General features: G+C 43.7%; 2 protein-coding genes across 4 annotated transcripts in view; one reads left to right on the forward strand and one right to left on the reverse strand.

The window, feature by feature from the left end:
• The window catches only part of CRELD2 (CRELD disulfide isomerase 2), a 139,919-nt gene extending 135,966 nt beyond the window's left edge, over positions 1-3,953 (reverse strand). For all 3 annotated transcript variants that reach the window (XM_085654051.1, XM_085654050.1, XM_085654049.1), the window contains exon 1: positions 3,704-3,953. In XM_085654051.1, the coding sequence (XP_085510177.1) occupies positions 3,704-3,823 (120 nt within the window). In that variant the 5' untranslated portion in view covers positions 3,824-3,953. The remainder of the gene's footprint in view (positions 1-3,703) is intronic.
• Positions 3,954-4,022: 69 nt separating this feature from the next.
• ALG12 (ALG12 alpha-1,6-mannosyltransferase) overlaps positions 4,023-19,435 on the forward strand; it is a 90,579-nt gene continuing 75,166 nt past the window's right edge. Inside the window, exons 1-3 of the mRNA XM_085654047.1 lie at positions 4,023-4,146; positions 14,765-14,956; positions 15,511-15,643. Coding sequence (XP_085510173.1) covers positions 14,792-14,956; positions 15,511-15,643 — 298 coding nt within the window. The 5' untranslated portion in view covers positions 4,023-4,146; positions 14,765-14,791. The remainder of the gene's footprint in view (positions 4,147-14,764; positions 14,957-15,510; positions 15,644-19,435) is intronic.

Raw genomic sequence — 19,435 nt, forward strand, 5'->3', positions numbered from 1 at the left:
AGACCCCAGTAAAATACAGGGCTGCCAGCGAGTGCACTAGTCACCAGTGAGATACAGGTCGACAAGCTAGTGACACCCTCTTTGGTGAGCGAGACTGCAACAATTTACTGGACGGCCAGACAGTGCAATCATTTCAGTGTGTGAGACTCTAATTAAAGTTACAGTGCCGCACCCAGCATACAAAAAAAACAAGCGCTCAAGGAAAACACATTTTTTTTAAAAAAGTTTGACGAGAGGCAGCAGGGGGCCTGCGCCTGTTTCCCTTGTGGGAGCGAGCAGGAGCCATCTGTCAAAGCTCGCTCCAGCAAGGGAATCGCCAAACGTGCAGCGTTGCCATTGAAGGCAATGCAAAGCATGCACGTTTTTGGCTGAAAAGGCGAATCGATTGTTAAAGGTCTACTTCCTATGCAGCGCATGCGCGCTGCATAGGTGAGACCTAAAAAGGCTTGAGACAATGATATCAGTTCTGTTATTGATTCAATAATAAAAAATAAAAAAACATAATTACAAAAAGCAAAAGGAATTGTTACTCTTCAAGGGAATTAGCATAATCAAATCACAATAAATATAAAGTTTCACGTGCCTTTAAAAGATTAAGTAAACACTGCATATTTGTCAAATACTCAAATATCAAACCAGAAATATAGCAACAAACTAAGAGCATCTAGCCCTCTAAGCAGCAAGCAGAAAGCCTCTAAAGTCTGGCTGTTTCCAAAAATGCATGTCTTTTATATTTTTTCCGACAAAGAAGGCAGCCAATATTTCATAGCCTGACATTACATAAATGTACAGTACTAAATGTTACTTGCACAGTACCAATCATATTTTTTTTAAACAACATGTATTTGTACTGTCCAACATAGCAAAAAGATTATGTGCAAAGAGAAAATAAAGTGTAATATTTCTGAAAATAGTAAACTGCGTTTACATATGAATAAATGGACATGTTTAACCCCTTCGCTGCTAGGCTAGTGCCCGTGACAGGAAACGTCCCACCCACACAAATGAGGTACCATTTTTAATCGGGAGACCTGGGGGAACGCTGGCTGGTAGGAAGTTTGTGTCAGCCCAGTGATTCCACAACTTTCCCACACAGAAATGTGAGAAAAATCAGAGGTTTGCAAAGGATTCTGGGTAGGAAGACATTGGGGGATCCATGGAAGTCACACCTCTGTGGACTCCCCCAGGTGTCTAGTTGCCAGAAATGTCTGGGTTTGGTAGATTTAACTAGATGGCCGAGCTCGGGACCAAAAACAAAAAGGTGCCCACCGTGCAAAACCAGGTTGTTTTGTGATAGATAATTTTGATGTCTCCACAATACGTTTTGGACCCTTCCTTGCTGCGGGTACTTGGCCCACCCACACAAATGAGGTACCATTTTTATCAGGAGACCTGGGGGAATGCTGGGTGGTAGGAAATTTGTGCCAGCCCGGTGATCCCACAACTTTCCGACACAGAATGTGAGAAAAATGTGATTTGTTTCAGCTAAATTTGGGGTTGGCAAGAGATTCTGATCAAGAAAATGTTGGTCACACCTCCTTGGACTCCCCCACATGTCTAATTTTCAGAAATGGCTGAGATTGGTAGGTTTCCCTGCGCTTTAGGTACCGGGAACGCGCGATCGTCATTACATATGGGTAAAAAAGGCCTCTGGAGGTTGAGGAAGCTCTTCCCCACCTCCTGAGGCAAAAATGTTTAAATAAGAAATCCCTCTGCTGTCTGCAGCAGGGGGATTTTGTGCTTGTGTGTGCATGACGGAATGGTGATGGAACCATTCCGTCATATTGACTGAAGGGGTTAATGAGGCTTAGCTAAGCAACCTTGCAAAGTTACAATATCAGAACATCCTCTCCCAATAAAGTAAATGAAACATTATTTTGTTACATGCAAGTAGAGGGAATGATTTGCAACTGACTTAAAATGATTTTCTAAAAATGAAATGAAAACAAGAATGTGCAGGGCTTGTACGCATAAATTAACAAGCACTCATATGCTGCTGCCCAATGTGGCCTGGTAATGTCAAGAAAAGTCAGCCTAAGGTAGACTCTATATTTTTTTATAGAATAACAACTTTAATACCAAAAAGAGATATTTGTGCCTGTTCTGGTTATTTGCTTATTAGCCTCATTTGGAGGTTAAAGTGTTTATATTTCACCTTGTAGTCACTACAGAGCAATAGATATGGTAAGAACAGCACCATGTACAAAAACGCAGAAAGTGCAATAGTAAGCAGAGCTCAACTGCATGCGAGGCAGGGAAGCCTGCCTGGTACGCCTCTATCATTGCCCAGGTTGTTTCCAATGGATCTGTGGAACACTAACCTAAGTAGACAGTTTCAGTGACATTCCTTTGACTAGAGGTGCAACTGGTGAAGAGAATGATATATCTGCGTCAGAGTTGGGGTCCAAGGTCCTTGTTTTTTGCATGGTAGTTGAGGCAGACAGTACGACTTTACGCCATTCTAAAATGTACATCATGGTTTGGCCTTTCCACATCTAAACTCACTGACTTAGTTCCGTTCAAGTAGAGGGCATTTCTTTTAACCCAGTTGAATGTGAAGTCTGAGTATTCCGAGATGTTACTCTGGCGATCAAAACTATTGGTCAGTCAGGAGCAAGCATAAATGTTGAGGCATTCATCTTTAAGTGCAGCTGATAATACCTTAGAAATAGCAAACAAAGGGCCAAATTACGATGCAACCGCCATTACAGTGTAAACGAGACCAGCCAACAAGGAGTCAGCGGTCCCACCTGCCATATAACCATTAGACCGCTGTGTAGACGGTCATAAACTGCCTTTTTCTACTGTGGCCCAGGCAAAGGACAGCAGCACAAGCCGCAGTGGCGAAAGGCAGTTTGTGCACATCCATGCACCATGCCTGGCACACTGTGTATGGATGTGTGGGGCGGCACTACATGTGCAGCACCAGGCCACTTAGCAGGGGCCTACAGGGGACGGGGACCCTACCTGTGTCCCAAAGTCCGTTTCCGTCTGCCTTTTCATGGTGGTGGGATCGCCATGAAAAGACATTATCAGGAAGCTATTTAAATAACAGGGAAAAAGTGGGCCTAAAAAATTGCATTTTATTTATCTAATATTGCATTGTCTGTGTTGCCATATTAAATCAGCCCACTCATTCTGTGACCCTCCTTGATGTACATGTGTAGTTCTTATATTTTTGAGAAATGTCCCAGTTTTTGCTTTTTAAAATCTGGTCATCCTAACCTGCATACACAAAGGACACGTGTAAATTAAGCGGTGCCTAAAATCATACAGTGTTTAACAATTTTAACTGATCATCACTTACTGGGTAAAGACACTCGCTTATTTCAAACAGTGGTGGCACACCATAGCCAGCTTGCTACACACTTAGTTATGCCTCATAGCCCAACGCAAGCAGCATGTCCGTCTTCCAAATACAAACATATCACAGATAACAGTAAGCCATATGCAGGCAGCAAATTGGTGTTCCAAATACATCCGTATGATGGATAACAGTAGTGCACACTCCTCTGCCTAACACACAAAGTACTAACTGAGGCAATGCTGTTCCCTTCAAAGAGAAGACTGGGGCATTCCCATGTGCATGACCTTGATTGAGCCCTGGAGGAGCAACCTCACTCACAGCCTTCATCTCAACGTGATGATGCCCATAGACAACTAACTGCTTTTGACCACCCAGGAGGCAGACACCTGATCTCACCTTGTGAAATCTCTCCACCAGTTTCTTGCAGGTCTCGCAAGGCTCCCTCGGGCTATACGCGTAGCTGTAGGATGCACAGACGCATAGTAAAAACCCCAGATAGAGAAGCGCCTTCCTCATGGTGCGGGGCTCAGCTGTTTGTATTCTGCCTCCACCACCCAGGTGCCACAACGGAGCAGCTGAACGTCATTCAAACCCGGCGTTGCAGACACAGCCTCCACCTGGGCCGCTTCCGTCTCTTTACTCCGCCCCAGACGCGCGATGTTGTTATTGGTGCACGCATGCAAAAAGTGATGAATGAGCCAATCCAGGCTCGCCACGAAAATGGCCAATCCGAAGCCCACGTCTAAAGCCAGAAGGCAGGCAGCTCTCGGAGATGCTGGTGCTGCCGCTTCCCACGTGTACCTTTATGGTGACGCGCCTGTAGCGACGGAAGCCGAGAGGTACGGAAACTTCGTTCGCTCTTGATACATCTTACAGATCTCTAAATGCAGGAAAAGGTGACGGAGTTGGAGACCGACTATAGTCCTAGTGCCTTAATGGCCAGCCTTTGTCAGACGAGCTAGCACTGTGGCCCTTATCACTGTCTCCCTAACCTGCCAGCTTTAGTCTAAATGTCCTAACTGCAACAATAGCCCCCAAAGCCAGGAAGTGGGGCTTGTTTGTTCTGGACTGACCCTGTCTCTCCTACAGAATTTTCAATTTTCATTTTTCGGGGCAGCCCCTGTAGAACTGTGACGGACCCCGCGCGGTCTTATTCTTTGCGACTAGTGCACTGTTATCGTGTGTTGTGTACTTTTTTTTTTTTGTATCTTTTATATAGCGCGAACTCGACCCGAAGGTATTGGAGCGCTGTACATGAGCACCGTATTTACATTACATATTCAGGCACGGGGAGATTAAGTGATTTGCCCAGAATCACAGGATGTGGACGGGGCCTCGAGGCTCGAACCCTGGTTTCCTGCACCAAAGTCGGCAGCGCAGCCGACGGACCACATCCCATCCACTTCTGTGTAACTGGGCGACACGATGCATTGGACCAGGGCATACGTCCTAAACAAGCATTTGCAATGCAATAGGTCTCGCATTTGTTAGAGTTGGAGCTATTGGTATTGTAAATGGCAATTTTGATTTTGTTGCAGTGAAATGATTATTTAAAGCCAAAAAGTGCACACTATATCATATTCTAAGCTTTTATAGCAAATATACAGTAAAGCTCTGGCTATATTAATGTAAAGGGTGTGAATGGATTAATAAAAATACATAAAAAAGAATCTTAAAATGCAAGGTGCAATGTGTAGCAGGTGACAGGGACTACCTATTAGTTAATAAAAATACACATTTAAAAGCAAATAAATAGAATGTGGAACGTGCAAATTTTAGGAAAGTGGCTGGCACCAGCGTGGTGACAGACACATAGGGGTTCATTTTTCAGTATATGTGTGTGCAAATGCACCAGGCCATGGTCTCCCCTATGTTTTACTTTACCATTTTAAGATGGTTAGACACCTATCTTGGAGAGCAGCGAGGTAGGACCTGACTTAGCTGCGTGTAAAATAAATAACACATAGGAGGGGCACAGGAAGCAATAAACTTTGGGGAGTCAGGGTGCCACATGTAGAGGGTAGGGGGGTAGATCTGAAATGTGAGTAGCAGACAGGGGAGAGAGTAAGAAGTAACATGCACTCCAAAGGGTTTTGGATTTAAGATAAATAAAAAATCCGGGGTTTATTAGAACATCGCCTTAAAAAAATTAGACAGTGGGGGTTTGTCAAGTACTGTGTTTTTTCCTAATTTGCAGAGGTTTGCAAAGAAGCCTTTTGTGCTCACTTTGCTAACAATCCCGATGAGAATGCCCACATAGTCCCGATTCTATCCTTTATAGCCCCTAAATACCCGTTAATTAGGGGGATGCAATATTTAAGAATTTTTGCTCACGCTAGGGAAAGGAACTGCTATAAAAACAAGATTACATTCCAAGTTCATGGGGCGAACAAAGCCGTCAGTAATAAACTGGACTGTCGCATTCCACAGAATAAATAAAAAACCCAGCATGCCTGCAAGTGTGCGCTGCCAGGAAGTAAAATAGGCTTAAAATTAATGCGTTGTCCTTATCGGTGAGACAGGATCTCATGCACAAACTTGTTGCCGGCGCTAAAGCCTGGCAAGTTGAACAAGGAAAACAACTTAACCAATGATTCGATTAAACTTGCAGCCTGACAGCTAAGGTCCTTCTAACTACACACATGCACACATGTTTACCAACATGTTATGGAAGGGGAACTGTGAACGTCGCGGGACGGTGGTGGAGGCAACAAAGTGGGACCTGTAAAAGGCTGCAGAACCACAGTGAGTGGAGGGGGCGGAGCAAAGAGCCCATTGCATGCATACAATCAAGCAATGACAAACCCAGCACAGAGAATACATGCAAGTTGGAGGGAGCAGTTAAGTTTCTGTGCTAAAAAAAAAAAAACATGAAATCAGCTCTGCATTCGCCTTTGTCACACATAATTCCACTGAGCTGTCCAGCCGTGCCGGCAGTAAAAACACAAAAACATGCAGTCAAGCCCTAAAGAAATGTACACAAAGCGCATTTACTGTTTAAAATATTAGGCACGGTCAGCCAGTGCTTCATTTGTAAAATATTAAGTGACAGGGCTCTGACCAGGAGGTCACTGCAGCTTGTACCACCCATCGCCCCTGTCATCGCTGCCAAAACAACTATTAACCATCTCCCTCCCTTGTAAATGCGACAGTTCCAATTATTCCAGGTCCCCAAACCTAAAGGAATGGCTGGGGAGGCAGGTATTAGTAATTTTTTAATGTATATTGTTTTCCTAAATAACTGTTAGACTTCTCATCTCAAAATTACATGAGCACCGCCACCTTGAAGCAGACTGCCCTAAATGTGGTGTTGACAATTAGCTGCCGGTGCCGAGCACCGGAAACCAATTAAGTGCCAGTGCTCAGCACCGGAAAGCTCCGGCTCAAATTAAGCACTGCGGTCAGCCGATTTCAGCCTCATCCACAAAAGCAGTTTCTCTCTCAAAACATGAAAGCATGTTTCACAGTGTAAAGATCAGCATTTCTAGAAAACAATTGTACAAAAGATGTGAGCAGGTTTGCAGAAGCGTCACGATTAGAGAACCCTTGTTTCTGAGATCGTAAAAAGAATTATGGGGGAAATTGTCACAGTCTACCTTTGACCCACAAAATCAGAACTTGATAACAGAACACTGGTACTGCAAATATGTTCTTGCTAGTCTGGGAAGCAGTTATCCGATGGGCATCTGACTACTAAACAGAATAAATATGCAACACAAACACGAATGTTAAATGACTATTTACAAACGGAAGCACGGTGCAGACAAATTATGTATAATGCAGACTGGCTAGTCATGTCTTCCTTCCCCTACATGTCATATGGTCCCCAAAAGCAGGTCGTGGTTGGAATTAGCAATTATTTATCAGTCAGGCTGTGTGCACCTCTGAGCTCCGTGCCTGCTTAGCTGGCCTGGCTGCTGCAGCTCTGCCGCTCCCTGTGTGCCCATGGGCTGTCCCTGCCTCGTGGCAATACACGGCAGGCAGAAATCAGAGGACCGCAAAAGTAAAAGCGGCCCGCGTGCAAATCATTCGGCTAATTGATTAAAAATAAGCACACCGAGACAGGAGGGCACACGCACGGCTCTCTGTCCCCGGAAGTCCCCCTCGTATGGTGCTGCCTCACTGCTGTTGCAGCGGGGAGGAGGGACAGTAACGTCGGCGTGAAGGCAGCGTGATTTTAATAGAGGCCCAATCAGAGAGCCGACTGGAGCGTGTAAACAGTGTGACTGATAAGAAATGTAGTCACGTGCAGAGACGCCGTAGACTTGGTGTCCCAAGAGCATGTCCAAACCAGGCGGGAGTTTATCAGCAGGCTGCAGCAGCTTCATAAACACTGGACAAATAAAATAGCTTGCGGGTACAGTGTGATTAAAGACAAGATGTCAGTCAATTGTCAGAAAGACGAGTGTAAATAAAACATTTATGGTATTGCAGGGGAGGAGCGGAGCGGATGGAGCTTTGTGGGTACACGGGTGGGAAGGCAGGCGCTGTGGGTTTAAAGTGAAGTTGATGGGCATTGCTGAAGCGTGCTGCTGGTGTTGTGTTGCCAGGGGGCCATGGGCGGCGGTTATGACAGAGTTTGCCTTGTGGCCTTGTTTGCGCCATGAAGGAATAAAGCAGCTGTAGCGCGTCTGCTCCTGGCATGGGGGAGTTGTGTGTGGTGGGGGGGGGGGGTTATGTGCCAGGGCAGCTGCTTTAAGAGGTGTGGGCTTGGTTTCGCTGGAGACGCATGGGCAGTATCGTAGCATGCCTGGAGTGCGGTTGCCATGGTAGGACGTGGCTGGTGTTGAGTTAATGGCCATTTGCGAAGCGTGAAAGGGCATGTTGCAGGAAGGCCACGGGTCACATGATGTTTTCGCTCCACCAGCTGTGGATAAGTCCATTGTGTTCGAGCTGCAATAAAAACAAGAACAAGCGGCGCGAAACTGAAAGTGATCGCAATCGCGATAAAACATCAAAGCGGCCGAGCGGCCGCGAAAGTGAAAGACTACGAGTGCTTTCAGGCTGCCAAATGGTGCGCGCGCCCGGCACACATGCACAGTAGTTGGCGGCCTGAAAGCACTCGTTTGCACTTCCAAAAGTGCTTACTATAAGTCTCGCCAGAGCAGCGCTAAAGCGCTGTCTCAGGCGAGACCTAAAAAAGAAGAGGGGTACTAACCTACTTAAGCAGTATGCAAGTGAAAGCATTGTGAGTGCCATCACAGCACATGATGTCACAACGCGTGACATTGCACGTTACCTTACCGGAAGTCACGAAACATTAGACATCAGATAATAAGACCTCACATATATGTTTATCAGGTATATCATGAGTACATTTAAGCGCATTATGAGATTTAACAAGTGAGATTTGGCATCAGGGTTGTGCCAATAAAGTGGCGCCCTCCTGGTGCAAAATCTGGGCCTCAACGAATAAATTTTTTTTAAACCCTGTCGCAAAGATATTGACAACAAGGAGGAGCATGGCAGTATACCTGCTCAATTGGTTGCAAAGCCTGCATTTTTAAATATTTGATTGTGTTAAGGCATCTGCTGCACAGGTGCTCCAGTAAATATCCGGGAATAGTAGCAATGGGGAGCTAACTCTGGAGATTAGCACTTTTGCTGGAGAAATCTGTGTTTTGTGCAATCCTAGATTTGAACCAAAGGAGTATAGAAGGTTAATGTGTCTCCTGCAAAGCACATCATGTAACATGCAGATGACAGATTTTTATTTTATATAGATGGATAAGTGGGTTTCTGCTTTTAACTCAGAGATCCTTTTGTTACCTGCTGTTCATAAATTGTAATCCTTCTAATATAGCACAGTGAGCTATGAAGGACATGTGACTCCTACACCTTGTAACTCTGTCTCATGTCACTCATCTGGTAGATTGATTTAAACACTTACATGATTTATTTTCAATGTATAATGTGTATGTTTTATAAAGAGCTCTGGCACCCTGCATGGGAATGCGTAGCGCTATAAAAGAAATAAAACAGTGCTGTTTAAATTGTTATTTGTGTAAATACTGGGACAGACCAACACATCTGACATTCTTACAGTGGATGCACTTATATACAGCGACAGAACATAGTCAAAAGCATGCCTCTCTTAAGTACCTCTGAAGAGAACCTCTGAAGAGATAACAAGCTGTGTGTCTTTGATTCCGCTCTGTTGCATTTACTTTTAAGTGTGAGGTTCCAGGCGGCCTCCAGTCAGCCTATTCAAACAAGCATTGGCATAGCCAATAGGTCTCGCCTTTGGGACCTTAAAAGTGTTTAGCCATGCAACAGTTGATGTTGTTGCACCAAGGATATTGTACTGCATTACTAAATACTTGTAAGAGTCCAAAGGCGAGACCGATTGGCTATGCCAATGCTTGTTAATAATTATAAGTCACCCCTGAAGTAGACCTTTAAGGCTCAGAGGGCAGGGTGCACTGTATTTAAAATGTAGTACATGTAAGTTTCAATTTTACATGTCCTGGCAACGAAAAACTCTTGAAGTTGTTTTTCAGTTTTGTAAAGCCTCTCGCTCGCATCGACTAACTGGGTGTCCTTATTACATTTAAGAAGTTAACATTGGGAGCAGATAGAGATATGGTGTGTCACTGAAATGAATTGTGATTTAAAACCCTGTTTAATTGTGAAGTCGGATTCTAATTCACAATTCTGAAAATGCCACTATTAGAAAGTTGGAGATTACAACGGGATAACCCTATTTACCAAACCTGGGGTAAATAAACAATATTAAAGCTACAATGATGATTCGAGAAAAATATATAAGGAAAATAAATTTGCAATCAGTAATACAAATAAATTAGTCAAAGACGGGAAAAAAATTAAGGCAAACAAAGACTTAAAGAGAACACAGAAGCTTATTACAATATTTTTTTTTTACTGCAATAGCAAAATGTAAACAGACAATTACAAAAACATGGTGCTCACATAATAACAGAAAAAACATAATTCATAACATAATATACTGTGTAAAACAAAGAACAAATGGCAAAAAGGGAACACAATTTAAAACAAATAAACAGTCCAATAAATAACAAGAACAGAAGATGGCAGTTAATGCTTCCTTATGACTGTATGACAACAGTGGGTGTCGATGGCATTTCGATCTGTTATTCTAAGGTCATCATCAGGACAGATATACACTTTAGGGGAGCATCCAAAGAAAAGAAATCCAAAAATAAAACGAAGAAACTATATATAAACGGGTACCACAACTACAAAATGATGTTTTAATGAATGGGAGCATAACAGCGCAAGAGATATCACGCATCAAAAAACCGAATGAAGTTAAGTAAGAACACCAAAGGAAGTTTGTTTAAAAAAAATTCCATTAAATGAATACACTGAAAATTTACCATTAAGAAAGCCAAACCACAACCATGTGGGAAAGGCAGAAGTATAGAGCCACAGTCACCAATTGCCAATAAATCACAAACCACCCTACTTGTATATTACCAGATTGACATTACAATTTGGAGTTGCAAGCTCATCCGAAACTCATCCAGAATTCTAGACTGCAAAAACAATAGAATAACTGGAATACAGTCGTAGTAGTCTAAGGCGTGCTAACAACTTATTACTAGCACCGTAAAACTTACCAACATTGGGAAAAGGAAGCAAGACACATGTCATAAAAGGAAGATACTTTTGCTCTGAATTCCTATTGAGCCGGGTCGATATGTTACACTGGCCTTTGGATAGACACATTATTTATGACATGTGTCTCACTTCCTTTTGTCATCTTGTGTGTTAGGCCAACTGGATTAAATGAACGAACAAAAGTCCACAACTTACAGATCACACTGGTTTATTAAATAGCAAGGGTGAGTGAGATGTTACAACTCTCTGATGTGTGAATAGGCTGTAAACAGGAACAAACAAAACAAGAACACGGAGTGAGGGAGTACATATGGTTGTCCAGGAAGTGCGCTCTCATTTAAGTCAGTAGAGGTGATCCAGGCGGTGCAGGAGTTCTGGGAGTGTGACGCTAAATATGCATTTGACCTGTTACGATGGTATAATGTGGAAAGAGTATAGTGGGGCAGCACATGAGGGCAATGTTACACCAGACCGTTAAAAGTGTTGACATTCGACTGGCGTTAAAGATCTGAAGTGAGACATTGTAGGAGATATGGGAGGGCGGCACACTGCAAATTACGACGTGTTGAAAGATTAAGTTAATAAGGTCTGTCACCCACATTGTACCATTCCACATAGTGAAAAAATGACGCCACTTACATGCAAAAATCGGTCGCTGATCTCTCGCCACCAGGTGTCTTCAGTAGTATTCTTTATTGACGTAGGCGATTGGATTTGTTGTCATAAACCCAGATTCAAAGTCCGCGCGTCTGTACAGCAGCCTACGTACAACGGTTACAGCTATGGAAACAGAAGAAATATGAAAGAACCCCATTGTCCAAATCCTCAGATCACTAACTGAAAGTGGCGGCCATCTTTAAAGAGTGTTTCTATTATAGAGGGATATATCGTGAGATAAGAAACTGCTCACCAAAAACATGTATTGTATTCAATGATTTCGTTTTCAGCACTCTGAATTAAAACAATATCTACAGAGAGAGCGCGAGTATTCTGTTTTTTATGTTTTAATATTTAAATACGCATAGTCAAAATGGATCCATTTCTAGACTAAGTAGTGATTGAAATGCAAATCTAAACTTTAAGACTGACACATTACATCGTTACTCCATGACTTAATGGATTCAAATATAGTAGGGTTAGTAGACTAGAGCTCGGTTCATACTCGCACAATGCAGTTCATTGTTGATGAAGACACACACACACTATTCTGAATCCAAATTCGTGCGGAGTAGGAAGGCAGCTGGTTAAGATGTCTAGCTATTCAAGAACAAAGCCGACATAGGCAATGCCAATAGTTCTGGAGTTAAAGGAATGTTGTGTAGTAATGTGAAGCATTACACGTAACTAGAATGGGAATTCATATGTATTTGTGCGAAAGTAAGTAACCGTAGAATATTATGGATGTAGGTTAAAAGGCAGGAAATGTCAATTTTCAACCGCTCGTGAAGTGACACACTCGTAAGAAACAACAAGCATTGGCTGCGTGGCCGTGAAAGTGATCGCGGGGATGCGCTCTGTGGTGGGGGGGGGGGGCGGAGCGAGGCGCGCTGTAATGGTTGCCCGAGGAAAGCCAGATGGCCGTTGTGTAACCGCAAGCTTGAGGCCAGCAAAAGCGTGCGGTCGGACTTTTAAAAGCCCACTTTCTAAATGTCTCGCCAGAGCAGCGAATGCGCTGGCTCAGGCGAGACCTAAAAAAGGTGGCCTGATGGTATCTTAACTTCAGCCTTTATCTTCAGCCCAGCTGGAGGTGAAAAAAAAAGCCCCCTTGCAAACTGTATGTTGCCCCTGGGATTGAATTCAGGTCATTGCTGCAGAACTTGTTTTCTATTAAACCATTCCAACATTGGAGGCTTAAGTATAGGTTTGTCTATATCTTCCATATGGTTATCATGGCACCATGCAGGATTAGAAAGTGTGAATACTGGTTGAATCCTCTCATGGTTGAAACCAATGTGCTTGTGTTGGTATTATGAGAAGAAAGAAGAGGTGATACTAGATAGGGTTTAGTAGATTATATGGTTACTCGGTATTGCTCTTTTAAGTGGCCTTGTGTGATGTGACTGGTGCTCACAACACACTCCAATACCTTCAGGTCGGGTTTGCACTATATGAAAACTGCAGAAAAATGCACAAAAAGGGCGAAAGAAAGTGATAATTAAAAAAAATATATATATACCCATTTAGTGGCTAATTTGTACATATTGAAACCGAAAAACCTGGATAAATCACAGCTTCTCGCTTAAATTGTGTGATCTTAGGCACATATTTTATTTCACACAAACTGTTTTTCTTCACTATCACATATGAACACTAAAAAATGTGAGTTCAGAATACCAGCTGTACAAAAACCTATCGTTTGATTTAATAGACTATTATAATCTCTATAATAATCTGGACCATGTTCAGGGCTTTGCATGTCAACTGTCTTGCCTCTTTGTTCGCTAATGGTTCAAGTTTAAAAACTGTCACTTTTAACAAGTATTTCTCAGTGTAGTGCTATAACGCGACATATTAATAATGATCAAGCTTCCACATGTTAAAGAAATTCAATTGTTTTAATTGTGAGGACATTTGATCATAATTACATGTTGTTTGTTGTATGATTTACAAAGTGAATATTTTCAGGGCTGGTCTAAAAATGAAAAAAATGCACCGAATGCATGATGTTTATTTTTCTTCCGTTAACAGAGACTCTACAGATTTACAAATCCACTCACAGGCATACAGTCAGACACGCACCACACCTGCATTAAACATACATATATATATCAAACACTTGCATGCACACATTCAGAAACCCACACATTCTAGTATTGAAACTTAAATTATCTAATGCACTCCGAGCTGCAATCCCTGCTTGTCCGGCCCTGAAAATCATGAATTCACGCCTCCTGCTTTGAAGACTTGGAAGCTGACACTTCAGCTTCCGATTTTTTTCATTCATGTGCCCCAGCCTCTGCCTGATCAGAAGCAAGGACAGGGTTGGAGGACTACCACCCTCCTCTAAACTGCCTTCTGGTAGGGCAAATGAGCGTATGATAGACAAACCCCACCAAAGCTCCATTAGCTGACATGCTGAACAGCCTGAGGTTTGTGAAGCATGTTAGCTATGGAAATTGAATGCATGGGGTTAGACTGTTAGAGCCAAAGACCTCACATATGCACAACACCAGTGTGCACCTTGGATGCTAATATGTTGTTGCAGCTCTTTAAATTAAAACAAACAATCTGTAGGATGGTTTGTTTTCATGTAAACATTGGAGCACAAGTAGCAAGTATCGAAAGAGGTGGTGGCATCACCCTGGCGCCCTCTATTGGTGAGCCACCACTACTATATGTGTCAAGTCATTACTTTAACAAGACATTAAGCTTCCAACCCTGGGGCTGCTCAGGTGATCTTGCCACAGTGGAATTCTAGTGGTAGCCTAGCACTGGGCAGACTGTTCGCTTGATTTTAAAGCCAAATCTGAGATGATATACTGAGCTTTACTTACAGCTTTATTTTTCTCAAATACCCTTCCCTTACTTTTCCTGCCCTACATTCCTCCGCTCTCTGACCACAGCCTAAGGTACACGCATGTTTGCCTTAATCTGTTAAAATATGTCTGCAATTTGCCCACAACTCATATCAAAGATCGCAACTTCTTCTTTGAAAGTTATACCTCTGCAAACTCACAATATCTAATCTCCTCTAGCTATTCTACTAACCCAATCAAACATCTGCCTGAATTCACATCCCTCTCAAATCTTTACACCTGATTCATATTAATTTAGTCCGCAACAAAGAAACTGGAGTGAATGCATGAAATGGTTTGCTTGAAATTTGTTTTGTTTTTTCACTCTCTCGACCTTCAGTCTGTTTCAGGTACATGTCAGTCCGGCATGGCTAAGAAGAGTGCGGCGGGCCAGCAGCCCTGGTGGTTGCTCTTCCTGCTCATTGCTGTGGCCTTTATTCATTTAATCATCTGCCCATTCACGAAAGTGGAGGAAAGCTTCAACCTGCAAGCAACCCATGACCTACTGTATCATGGCCTGGATGTCAACAAGGTGAAATCACAAAAAGAAAACCTATTTGTTAAATCAAGGCGGGTGGCACCTGAGAGAGCACAAACAATTTTTCTTAGCTATACACTTTTACGGTAATGATGTTTATGCATCATATAACCATGGTTAAATCATCCTTTCTAATCAGTGGGTAGGGTGTGGGAAAGTTCAGCCTGAAGCTGATGCGAGGAGAATGGTTGGCAGGTTCCAATGGGTACACTTGGAAATACTGGATGGCTTCAAATCACTGGTACTTTGTTTCCAATCCTAGACTTTTATTTAACAGACTAGAGCAATCTGGACATTGTATTCTCTGGTTCAATTAAACACACAAAAAACACACTTGACTGCAGAGATTAGTATCAGAAACGTCTACAACTGGTAAAACGAGTTCCTTGTGGCACAAAGCTATCTTGGAATAGTGGTAGCTTGTGGTAAGCTGTGCGTCCTTTCGAGAATTGTATGATGGGCGTGGGTGTTCATTTGTGATTTTGGTCATTTTCTTATCTACCTGCATTTCTATAGCTAACCATATGACCTTTTTATTTTATTTTCAGTACGATCATCGTGTATTCCCTGGTGTTGTCCCACGATCATTTCTTGGACCAATATTTATTGCAGCACTCGCCGCTCCAGGAGCAGGCGTCCTTTCTTTACTTCGGATGCCGAAGTTCTACTCGCAGCTCATAGGTAAAGACTGATGAAACTAAGCAACTATAAGAAGTTACTTTCAAATGAAAAATGTTACTGTAAAACATGTGAATATTATTAGTGTTTAAATCAGTTTATTGTGAGTCTTCAGTTTATTGTGAGTCTTCAGTAAACCCCAAGTGTCTCTAACAGGTCAACTACAGCTATGATGACCTAAGTCATCATAGCTGTAGTCGACCTGCTAGAGGCCCTTAGACTTTTGTGTTTTGTATAAGTAGATTGGGAATTTAGTCTGAGCAGGTCTATAAAATTCTCGCTTTGGCCTCCCGTCCTGATTGTGTACTATTCTTCAGTAACCCCCCCCCCCCAGCTGCTAATGTTTTACTGTTGTATAAATTGCTCGTAGTTGGCATCCGTTGTGCGCAAGATCTAAGTTTGCGTACCCCAAGTTCAGTTGCTTAAGATTCCTAATATTCGGCGATCCTTGAGTCACGGGCCAACTTGACCCCAGTGATCAGCCTATGGAAAGCAAACACTGTGCATGGTACCACATACCTGCGGTCTCTCATGTGCATTGCTGTTCACTGTTCACATAATCCCCATCCATATAGCATTGCTTCTTTTATGCACTGATTTGAGCAAGTGATGCTCTTTTTTTTCTTTTTCAAATGTTAATCTTTAGTCGCTGTCCAATTTTTAAAGTGGTTTCTAGATTGAATATTTTTGGGCTTCTGAAAACAAACATTACAATAACTAATGTAAAAAATACATTTTATAATTAACTAAAGCAATTTTAGAGGGAAAAAATGTAGAGCATCATACATCATGAGGGATTGCGCAACTCTTTTTGAATTGTCTTCTGAAGACTTGACTTTACATTGGGAAGGTGCTTTTCGTGGTATGTGGTGCTCATTCGAACATTTCTACTGTCCTTACGTTCTTGTAGATTTTGTTGATTGGATGTGATTAGAATTGAGATTGGGTTCAATATCTGCCATGCTAGTTCTTCATATGATGTAGACTTTTTCAGTGTTTTTTGTTGTTGTTTGTATTATGACCCCTGATTCATTATGGGGTATAAAGCGACCATCTAATGAAGAGTTTTATAGAGTCTTGCTCGGAGAACTACATTCTCTTGATATTTACATCTACCTCCTCATATGTGCTTGAGGAAATTCTCTCTATTTCACGATGATTCATTTATTCATTGCAGGCTCCCACAGTTAGTCTCCAAATGTATATTTCTGTATTTCTCATCTTAACTGTAGCTTTCAAATTAGTTGCCTGCAGAATCAAGTATACCTTTCCCACTTCGAGTTCATTATCTAGACCTGAAATGACACTATTCTCAGGAACACTTGTCTCTCGTCTTCTGCAATGAATATCAGTCATGTATCTTTAAAAAATTCTGTTCAAACTTAAATGCCACCATATTTATTTATTAAGGAATCTAAAAGAGCTATCTCACTTCTTTTGAATGGTTGAACTTCTTCAGGGGCTGGAAGTTGGTTCACTTTCTGGAAATCCAAATACCACTCCTGATCACCGTGCATCTGTGACCCCTTGTGAGCCATAAAGTGATGATGTAGAATTGGAAAAGTCCTGCTTTAGTCTGATGTACTAAGTTATGCATTCCATACCGCTTACTGTTGCATTCTTTTTTCTCCACATATGCTCTTTGGGTTTCTCTATACTTATCCATTCCATAGTAATGCATTTATAGAAAGCTGTAATCATTCTGTTCATAACATTTTCTATTTCATAAAAGGACCCTGAAATTGTCAGAAGGGACATTTCTTACCATAATTGTAATAGCAACGTTCTTTTAACCCTCTTTAAAACATGTACGGGGCCTGGCCAAGATGGAGGATGGGTAGGACGCGCTTTCTCGTCCCTCCGTCCACGCCGCACTGAGTTCTTGCTGCTTCCCTGCACCGCAGACCGCACAGAGCCCCAGAGTGCTTCCCTAAGCTGCAGGACCTCTTGGACACTCGGGGAGACATTCAAATCAGAAGAAGTGTCCCCCGGTGCACACGAAACCCAACCGCAATGCGTCCAGCCTGCAATGGCCAAGATGGTCATAGGGTGTCAGGATTAGAGAAGCCATGAAATGGATTGCACTTGGGCCCTCGCAGTATCCCGTCAGGCTGTGACACCTTCTGGATATCGGCCTTCAAGATGGTGGTGCCTACGGTGCTGTGGGGGTAGCTCAGCCAGGGAAGAAAGGTACTACCCCCACCCTCCCACAGCAGATCGCGGCCACACTAAGATGCGTTTTTTGGCAGACCCAGCGCCCTGACGGAGATTGCCCAGAGAGAGGCACACAGTTTGTGAGCAACCCAAGGCAGCAACATGACCAGTACCATCAGTTAGTGATGCCCCAGATCTACTCGATATCCCGAGACTGCCCAGCGTGACCCCCAGCTATTGAGCTCCTACACACGAAGGCCCCTGGCAGGTGGGGACCCAGAAGAGTAGCCTGGAACGGGCATCCTATTTTGATCCTGCTACCACTGGGAGGGGAAGTGAGCGTGGAGCCTTAGCTCACATGCGCGACGTGCCGTTTGGTGCCTTGGAGGCCCCACACACTGACTTAAAGACCTCCTGTGGGCGACTACTGGGCCCCTGGGACCAACCCTCCTTCATACAGGCCAATGATGTGTAGTCTGCATGAGATCCCCAAATAACACTTGCACAGGTGAGCGCCACTCCTCTGATCTCAGGGTTAGCACCCTGAGCGACACATGGCTGGTTGTGTCCCACATCACTGGAACCCCCTGAGCCTGATGTCCCACCCTTCACATCTTGGGCAGAGAGCCCCATGAGTTTGCGGGGACCGCTGCACCCTGGGGACCGGACTTTCCTTCCTGGGGCGAGAACATAAAAGAGAAGCCCTTGCAGTAAAACCCTCAGGAGTCCTCAATTCGGGACCCTGCTGGAGTATCACATTGCTCCTGAGATACTACAGGCTCACATACTTGGCCCAGTGCATAATCTACACAGCGTGACCATTGTAAAATCTGTCCGGACCGCCAAGGGAGGGAAGTTCAGGCTTCGGTGGGAGACACTAAGAGAGGCCTCACTTGGCACAGCCTGAGGATGGAAGGAAGTTGTGAGTAGGTGTGAGAGTGGTGCGGGCCGCCCTAGCTGGGGATAAGTGTAGCACCGGATAATTAGGGGGTTGCACATGCAATGCAAACCTGACCAAAAACTGGAGTGTACCACCAATGCTACTGGCACATGAGGCACTTGCCTCACCCACGTTTGGAACTCTGCATAGATGAGCACCCCCAATCCCGCTGTTGCGACCTGTGGGAGAGTGATGACTGCTACCTTCCCTTCAGATGGGGGACGTGGGTACGAGGTCAGACATGGCCACCGCCCGATCCAAGAAGGAATGCTCCTCTCAGCTAGATGCTGACAAAGCCGACTGGGTGTCAGACCGGAGACAAAACTCCCCCACCCCACCTGCCCAGAACAGCACGCTGAGGGAGACAATGAGGGCCTAGCATACCATGAATTTCTGAGGCCTTGTTCACATCACTCAGGCGATCTCCAAACTGTCAAAAAGGACCTCTCGCAGGCTCTAAAAGAGATCCTCCATGAGCTGGCAGAGGTGGGGGATAGGGTCTCCATGCTGAAGGACCAGGAGTCTGGCAGGGGCGAAGAGCTTGAGCAGCTCTAGCAAGAAGTCTTCAGACTCCAGGAACAGCATATCAATCTACAGGCCCATGCCGAGGACCATAAAAACCGGTCGAGACGGAGCAATATACGAATAAAGGGGGCCCCAACCAATGCTGAAGAAGACATCAAAACCTGCATGAGGGCCCT

Source organism: Triturus cristatus, chromosome 4_1, assembly GCF_964204655.1.
Source record: "Triturus cristatus chromosome 4_1, aTriCri1.1, whole genome shotgun sequence".
In the NCBI taxonomy this organism is placed as follows: domain Eukaryota; kingdom Metazoa; phylum Chordata; class Amphibia; order Caudata; family Salamandridae; genus Triturus; species Triturus cristatus.